At 30.3% G+C, this 9,550-nt stretch overlaps 1 protein-coding gene across 1 annotated transcript in view; it reads right to left on the bottom strand.

Annotated features, from left to right (window-relative positions):
* Nucleotides 1-762: 762 nt before the first annotated feature.
* Nucleotides 763-9,550, bottom strand: part of LOC129956432 (uncharacterized) — a 29,704-nt gene continuing 20,916 nt past the window's right edge. The window contains exons 7-9 of the mRNA XM_056068312.1: nucleotides 7,711-7,896; nucleotides 6,443-6,458; nucleotides 763-1,366 (exon numbers count right to left, since the gene is read on the bottom strand). Of these exons, the coding sequence (XP_055924287.1) occupies nucleotides 807-1,366; nucleotides 6,443-6,458; nucleotides 7,711-7,896 (762 nt within the window). The 3' untranslated portion in view covers nucleotides 763-806. The remainder of the gene's footprint in view (nucleotides 1,367-6,442; nucleotides 6,459-7,710; nucleotides 7,897-9,550) is intronic.

Genomic DNA, 9,550 nt, shown 5'->3' with positions numbered 1-9,550 from the left:
ATACTCGTCAAAAACAGTCAACTGGTTAAAATCAAAAGCAACAAGATCAAAATCTCTCTTTTTTTTAAATAATCAAAAGTTGAAGGTCAAAATGCTATTATAAAAGTGTGAAGTGTTGATCGAAGCAATAAAAAAATTAAGCCACAAATCCTAAACTTAATCAAAGTTATTATTAAGTTATAAAGTGCCTCCTCCTGGATATATGCCTCCTGCAGGATGCTAAGATATGCCTCCAGAATAAAGAAGAGAACTATGTGTGACTCTGCCGGTAAGCCATGGGCCTTACTGCTTGAGGACACACAGTTGATCCTAGACTCTCCTTGAAGTGCAGCTGTGGAACCTCTCCGTCTTACCACAGGCCATGACTGTTTGCTCGCATATTTGTATTGGCTTGGGCTTATATCCTCTATGCGGACAACATCAAATTTTTGGTGCTATTTATCTTGCTTATTTAAACTGTAGAGTTCAGAAATATTGGAAGGCTAAAGATCTAATGGCGCCATGACCAATCTTCTGGGCATTTGTGATAAATAAATAAATAAGTTATCAAATTTTAATTTACTTAAGAGTATTACTGTAAACTTCTAACTAGTTTGGGTTTCTGTTTTAAACCTTCTCTTTTTTAAAAAAAAATCTAATTTCTTGTGCAAAGTAATCTAATTTTTTGACTAAGTTTTTAATATATATATATATCAATTTTATTTTCTAAAAGAATTATTATATTAATAGCATCAAAACTGCTCAAATTCATGAAAAAATATCAAGAATTTCATATCTTTTTATTAAATATTTGTATTCCAACAACCTTAAAACATTTCAGCTTTGTTTTCATAGCTGCACACAACGCAAGGCACAATCTTCTCTTCATCGCATTTCTCGCAGCTCATCCAAACTGGATTCAACCTCGCATTGTGGGCACCAGCTTCACTTTCTGCGGGAAGTTGGAAAACCTTCTTATTCAAGCAAATGAAGTCGCCGTCCACGTTGGAACCGCTATCAGCCATGGTAAGACCTGAGTACTCTATCTTCCAGTTCTTGGGGCAGGACTTTTTTGCATAGAGGGTCTTAACTGCAACTGTTTCTGGGACCATGCAAGCCGCGCAGGGTATAGGGCGGGATTTGTCCGGTTCGGCCAGTGTCCTGTACTCGACGGCGTCCAGTCTTGCTGGTTTGGGTTGAGGACTAATAGCTTTGGAAAGTTTCGGGTCTTCTAGTTTCATGCATTCCAAATTGCGTCCACCTGCCCAGGATTTAAACAGAGTACCAGCAGCCTTGCCAGAATAAAGCAGCTCCACTCCTGAAGAAGGGCAGGTGCTTGAACCCCAGTGGATGTACACATCCCCACTGCCGTCTGGTTTTTCCCATACTGTAAAGAGATGGCAAATATTCGATGTTAAACCAACAGCCATGCTTACTAGAATATGTTAAGATTAAAATATGAATTAGAACAATTATTAAATAATTTGCAGAGAGGCCAGGAATGCAAAAGTAATTAACAATAACAAGAGAATATGGTGGAGCAAATAGAGCGTACGACTATGAGAAGAAAAACAGAGACGAAAACGCAAAAGATTGCAGCGAGGTTTGATTTTTCAACCTGGGACTTTTTTAAATATATAAGACGGTAGCGTAACTCTTTGCTATTAAATACTTCAAATAATTATCCTGGGCTGACATCTTCCCTGCGTCTATTTTGGCTGAGTGAATTTAAAAATGTACTGAATAAAACAAGTTTGTAACACATAAAGCATTTAAACACAACACAACATAATCAAGTTAACGTTAACATCAAGAAGTTTTAAGTACGTAAGTGAAAAGTAAAAAAGAACAATAGTTGACGTCAGTTCTAGAGATGCATAATCCACGATTTTTAGAATAACAAATAAATTTGCTGTTGTTATTTTTAAATATTTGTTCCAAATATCTGCTATTTCAATCATATTATTAATCAAAAATTATTACTTAGTATTAAATATAAAATTTATTTATTGTAATGAATACTTAATTTACTAATTTAAGTAACGTGTGATTGAATTAATTTATCTATTTCATCTTACTTCTTAAATTTGATTTTTAAAAAAAACTATTTATTTAATTTCTTTATTGGAGTAAACCATTTTCTGAAAAATTGGATTTAAATATATATGTCATTTCTTTAAATTGTTTACTTTAGTTCTATATTCTACCAATAGTTAGCGCCAGCAGTAAACGGAATATATTCAAAGTCATGTCACAAGCATTTAAAAATGATTTGTACGGAACAGTGCATCATCAAATGCGAATATCGGAAAGTCAAGGTCACTCTCATGAAGTAGAGTGGCGGCAGCTTCACACTTTCCAGTAAAGTCATCGCTCCGATAAATTTCAGTGATATGCAATTGAATGATACGATAACTCCAAGAATAACCGGTCCGTTCACTTTTCAACCCATTCACAGATTTCTCCTTTTCTGTTTTGTTCGAGAGCTTCCATTGGGCAGATCGTATCGATTGTTACTTTCTATCGTGATCCAAAACCTGTAATCGAAATATCGCCAGTAAGATCGTATCAAGGATTTCAATCACACCCCTCCTTGAAAAGTATTGATCACTGGTATTTGTGACTTTATGATATTGGTTACGTAATAACCCTCGTAAAATATTCGTCATCCCTAGTCAGTTCTGGTTGGCAGGAGGTCTTCACAACAGAAGTATATATTCAGGTGATGGTTTATCTTATGACACCTGTGGGTATGTGAAAATTAACTAGCAACAAATAATACATAGTTCACCATCGACATTTGGAGATTATCAATGTGATATATTATTAATTCGGTCCGTAACACCTGCTAATACTAATACTATACATCTGTAATAATATTCTAGTGGACATTCGTGTAGATGTATACAAGGTAATGTTTGGGTTGGTATAGTGGGAGATTGTTTCTTCAGTCATTTCATCTACCAACACCAATCGGCTGTTCTTAAAGTAGATGATCTTAGGGTTACGTTTGGATTGACACTGTGGAAAATTATTTCTTCAGTTCTATACTATCTGCCAACACAGCTTTCATGGATAACTTACAGAATATTATTAGATGAAGTATTCTCAACTTTACGTTGGATCTGACATTGTGGATGAATGTCTCCTTTCGCTGCCTCTATCTTCTAACACTTGCAGGATATTCTTGGAGAAAGTATTCTCAGAAACGAAATAACAAGAATCCTAGCAAGAATTTTCTTTAACATTATTTTCTGGAACATTAGGTATCTTATTCATTCATACATTTCGCTGTAATGGTGATTCTTGAAATGGCTGCACTTTGCGCCTTAGATAGCATGTTTCTATGTAAAAATGACTTATGTATACTCTTATATTATATATGATTTCGTTACAAATATTAAACGGTTGTTCTAAATCACCGTGAAAATGTAATATCATAATTGAAAGGCCATTTTCTCATTCATGTTTTATTTGGATTTTATATACCATATGTAAATGTGAAATCAGGTTCTGTAAATGTCTGTTGTTGTTAATGAAGAACTAAATATTGGTGAAAAAAATGGTCCACCTTCATTGAATGCCTTCAGTTGGTTCACTCGATTTAGAGAAATGAGTTTTTGCCATCAATGAAGAAAACCGCAGAGACGAAGTGTAAAGCATTACTATGGAATATGTATTAATGCAAAATGTTTTTTATTGTTTTATAAGTTTTAAGAAATTCATGCCGCTTTATATTTTTCACATCTGTAAACTGATAAAAGACCTTATAACTTTTAGTTAATTTTTATTGGACATGATTTGTGTTGTAGTAAAAAAAAAACAAAAAAACTAATACATGGAAAAAATAATAAATACTCTATCCTTCACCAAATTGAAAATCGAGAAATTTCAATTTTATATTTGGGTTATTTTATAATTTATTAATATAATTAATATTTCTGTTTTATAAATTAATACTAATTCTGATTTAATAAATCAATCAAACAGAATGCATCTTAGAAAGCAGGTTTAGTAATAATTGCTCATTTAAAAAAAGAATTCCTTACATATGCAGATAAAAGTATTGCTTCGAAACCATTACCATATTTATTCTAGAATCGACTTTATAAAAGCAAAAGCGTTTTTAGGGGTCAACGCTATATTTGAAAAAAATTATCTGTGTTTAACTCTTCATTACTTGTAATATCTAAGAGATAATCACTATAGAACGATATAATGATTATCAAGCGATAACACGCCATTTGTAGCAATACACAAAATTCTAACTGTAATTCTGAAGAAAAAAAAATTTAATATCTCTGAAGCCATACTTCGCCTTTTGTTGCTTTTAAAGACAGCCCTCGTTTGACAAATATTTTAAAGGATAACAAAATTTCCCGAATTCTGAGTCGAAACAGTATCAAAATCTTAAATCTAACCATTAATTACAACTAAAGGAAACTTAATAACTAAATAAATCATCAGATATTCCGAATCAACCATATCATCAAATGTATGGACGAGTGACAAAATAAAGCAAACACTTGTGATAATATATCATTCACACCTGCAGAACAGCCTCGCCATTTTATACAGAAGTTTGGATTCTAGTGCTTATGAAGAAAAAGGTATTAAAATCTTTTTGCTGCTGTAACTAATGATGCTCCCCCCCTTCCTCCATTGAGAAATGCTGTAATTTCAGACATCATAAACGTCTAAAATTATATAATTATTGAAATGTGTTCATTCGGAACTTTTTTTGAGAGAACATTAAAACTTTTGGAATGTATTGTTCGTTTCAATATCCTGAGGCGACCACTTTTCGATGATTCTATCTCACTAAGGATGAAACGCTAAAGGATGTTCGCATTTCTGGAAATTTTTTATTGTTAAATGTAAACATCTCCACCTTTCATTTTCCTATCACCCCTATTTTGTCGAATTAAACCCATCATGAGCATGCACAAAAGCACGGAGGGTTTAGGATCCATTGGCATCAATCAATACAAGAAGTAGTGTACAAACTTTCATGCCAGCGGTAAAATCGTATCTTTAAACAAACGAATGAGAAAACTGATTAAGAAAATAGATGAGTTTTCAGACATTTAGTGGCTTGTAAAATTGACAGTCGCTAACCTAGATGGCATCCGACATGTAATGATTCCATTTCAATCAAAACTGTTAAGAACTGCGGACATTTAATGGCAGAGTGTCAGTTCGTAAATCAATAGTCAAATAATTTTGGTGGAAACAAGTTATACTGGATAATGTAACAGAATTCGCTCAATATCGTAAGAGCTGAAGAAAACCATGAGACTATCTTGGCAGAATAATGCCAGCTTTTTAGCATAGAACAGAACACTATTAGTATAGATTGCAATATTTCGGTGTAATCCTGGCTCACTTTTTATTTTAAATACAATAAACAAAGACATCGTTCTTGGGCTAGTCTGGGAGTTCATGTGCAATTTTTAAAATCCGGGTTTTATTTCTAACCACATCATTAGATACTATCGACTATCATTTGAAGCTCAGCATGATAAAATATGACATCTCTTGTTCATTCTTGATTTTAAAGTAAGATATCTCTAATTAATTATTGCTGATGCATTTGAAGGGCATGATGATAAATTGAAACATCTCTGCTTCATTCTTACTCCTGGTTTGAACGTTATTTAACATTTGGAGAGTATTTAGATTAAAAACTTAATGCTCGAATTTGCCTTCTAATCGCAATTTTGAAATAAGGGGCTCTAAGGAGTAATGATTTCATATTTTCTGGACTTTATTATATATTCTTTAAGCGACCATCCAGTCACATAACTGGTATTTAAATCAAAGCGTGTTTATACCATTTAGTGGTAAAAATTCCTAATTTTAAAGATCAATTCGCTGCCATATCATATATGTGTTTTATGTATACATTAAGTCAGTTATTTTTGGCATTTCAAATAACAATATTAATAATTATGTATGATATAACTGCACATTTCTGTATTTAGTCATAAAACTTGGTCATTTTTCTAAAGCAAACGGTTGTGGCACTTATTTCAAGTATTTTAAGTCATTCAAATAATATTAACAAAGCCATAAGTATTTAAAATGGTAGACAAGAATTCAATAATTTATTTTTCTAAACACCTTGAAAACAAATATTCTTTAAAAAAATTTCTTGTTATAAAGATCAATTAAAATATGTAATTGGATTTTTGTTTGTTTGTTTAATTGATGCAAATAAGAAAAAAATTATTAAGTATCTTTTATAGAGTTCTACTATTTAATAATAATTAAATGAATCTATAATTTCAAAAGGATAAATTGGTTTATATAAGTTAAGCCTCTATAAGTCCAAAACAAGTCATTTGCAATGGTAATGACAAATTGTATTGTGAAAAAGTTAACCTTTTAAAAATAAGCAATAACAGTTAGAAATTAGGAAAGAATTATAAAAGAAACTAAGATAGAAAAATTGTAAACATACCTATCGGCTCTTTTGTCTATAAAGGAAAAAAAAAAAAAAGACATTAGGAAACAAATAAGCATTAGCATTTTGAACTAATCAGAACTAATATTTTTAGATATTAACAAATATAAATTGTAATATTTTGTTATTAAATTTTTACAAATGTTTCTACCTACTTCTTTCATTTTATTTAGCCTGAGTGTTTTATTAAGTGTGCGACAGCAGCGCCACGTTTATTACGTTCTTGAAGAAGAAGAATAGTAAGAGGAAAAATTTTAATATGCTCTCAGGTGTATGAAGTATTCATCTTTTACATCACACTTCTATCAATTGATATACGAATGAATAATTTTTCACTAATTTACTAATTCTCTGTACTCTTTACATTGAAAAAAAGTATAGTGTTGTTCTGCTTTGTTGCAATAAAAAAAAAACTTTGATAGAAAAATAATTTTTAAGAAGTTACTAATGGAAAAACAACATTAAAATAATATATTTCAGACCAGAGTTATGGGTTCTCTTGGTTGCTATTACTTGCTATTCAAAAGTAATAGCAAGAAAGAAGGGGATAGCGGATTTTTTTTTTTTTTTGTCTTCAAATTAGTTTAATGCAGTTTACATTTTAAGACTCCAGATGGTTTAGCAATTGGTGGGTATATGCATTACAGAATACAAGACATTGGCTAGACTAGCGACTTCTAAATATTTAGTGTATCGTTTTTCATTTAGAAATACAGCTACCAGAAGAGGTAAACAGCATTTACATTAATGTTCCTTCATACTATCAGAAAATTAAAAATGCTGCAAAAAATGCATTTCTAACTTAGCAATTACACTTTTGAAAGAGGAATGATGCACTGAATGTTTGTTAATCATTATTCCGATCAATGGCATATTTTAGATAATGCATGCTTCCGAAACCGCAGAGCCATCTAGTGTTTAAAATTTTAAACTATACCCAAGTGAACTCTGATCTTATGATATAATAAAAAAAACAACCTTATTTTTATATTCATTTTTCTTGCACAAATAGACTCCCTTTTTCATTTGCTTAATAATGAAAGATATTCGTTGCTCTAGATTTTTCAATTATTTTGTACAAACTCGTAACAGAGGGAAACAAAAAATCGCTAATTTTGTGCGATAGCAGCGCCACGTTTGTTATGCAATTGAAGAAGAAGAACAGTAAGTGGAAAAAATTTAATATGCTCTCAGTGTATGAAGTCTTTTTCTCTTATATTATACTTCTATCAATTGATAAATTTTGATGATCAAGGTATACTTACAACTTCATGCCTGAGCTTCCAGAACCATCTCTGGAATCGGTTGGGCGTGTTGTTTCGTCCTATGCCATATGCTTCAAAAGCTTCTTTAAATTGATCTACCTTACCATTGATTGACACATCTAGATCGCCGATCGCTAAGTTGAAAGCATTTTGGGCTCTTGTCAGGCAGTCGTACATATAGTTGATCTTTGAACAAAAAAATAAGCATTGTTTTTAAAAGTTGTTATAAAATTGGATATTATTTCGACTGCAATAAAGCACAAATAGAAGGTAAAGAGTTTCAAGTAGTTTCCGAAGAAACTTATTGTGCAGTTTATGTTCGTTGCTTAACAAAACAAAATGAAAAAAAAAAAAAAAAAAGAAACACACTTATCCCTATATACCATCATGAGACAATTCTGTTATAAATAATTTCAATGCTTCCAAAGTCTAAAGCCACTTCTTAAGGTATGCAACTTTCTTAAGGTAAGCACTTTTCTTGAAATTTCCAAAATTTTAATAAAATAAATATTAAAGTTTTAATAATGTATAATTTTAATAATAATAAATAAATAAATTTAATTGCATTGGAGAATAAAAGTAAGAATTCCAGTGAAATTTCAGAGGAAAATTTTATTAACTTTGAAATTACTAACAACTTATAGGTAAATTTTAATGAAAATTTGCATTTATTTCAAACATTTTATAGCAAATTCTAATGTATATAATTCTATTATTTTTACACTGTCCTTAACTAATGCATTTAACCGGGCTATAAAGTAAAAAAAAAAAAAAAAAAAAAAAAAAAAAAAAAAAAAATCCTAAAAATTTTGGAAATATTTTCAATTTTGTAAGAAAACTCACAATTTTTTTCATTAAAATATAATATAAATAAATTCTGATTCGTAGTAAGAATCAAATAAAACTTTTTTTTCAAAATTTCTTTTTAATATTTTAAATTGTTTTTTAAATAAAAAATACTTACTGCAAAGGAAAATAATGATAAGTACAATTTTCTAGAAAACGCATTTTAAAATTTTAAAGTAGGACAAAATTTTTGTAAAAATTTTAAAATACTAAAACTTGTTATATTTGTAGATCTAGCTCCTTTTTTACTTGATTTTAAACTAATTTTATTTTATTTAGATATTTATTTTTATTCTTGAATAATATTATAGGAGGCAATGATTGACACTCCTGTATCTACATCCATTCTTTGTGGATTCTTTTTTAGTTTCCAAGAATCACTAGATGTTTCTAAATGCTTTAATTTAAAAAAAGAAATGTCTTTTTTTTATAATTTTATTATTGAGTAACAAATCTAAAAAGTATCAATTAAAGAATTTTTCCACAAGATATGCCCCTAATTTGTTTTTCTGGTTAGTAAAAGTTTTTTTGTGAAGGGGCAAAGGACAAAGCAACTTTAGATGTTGAATATTCCACCATTGTTACGTATAACCATATATGACTTTCTCAGCAAATATTTAATGCGAAGTGCTCAGTAAGTTGGATGTGAGTTTTTTCATGTTAGTTCCTGTGATATTTTTAATTTTTTTCGCCATGTTGTAACTACTTACATCAGCTGTTTTGCTTTGGTATATGAAGGCTTGATAAAAGCAACAAAGTAAAAGAGCTACTGTTGAAGTACATAACAAGTTTTCTAGCTATTAAATTATTATGTTGTAATAATCACATATAATCCAGTAATTTGTATATATAGTTTTGCCTACTTATATTGCTATTATATTTACTATATATATTTATATACACTGGAGGAAAAAATCCCAGCACCAAGAAGGACTTATGGTAGATAAACAAAATTTGGTAAGCATGTTTATACATCTGAAAGATGACATCGATT

This window comes from Argiope bruennichi, chromosome 11, assembly GCF_947563725.1.
Source record: "Argiope bruennichi chromosome 11, qqArgBrue1.1, whole genome shotgun sequence".
NCBI lineage: Eukaryota > Metazoa > Arthropoda > Arachnida > Araneae > Araneidae > Argiope > Argiope bruennichi.
This window is presented reverse-complemented; position numbering and strand designations above follow the sequence as displayed.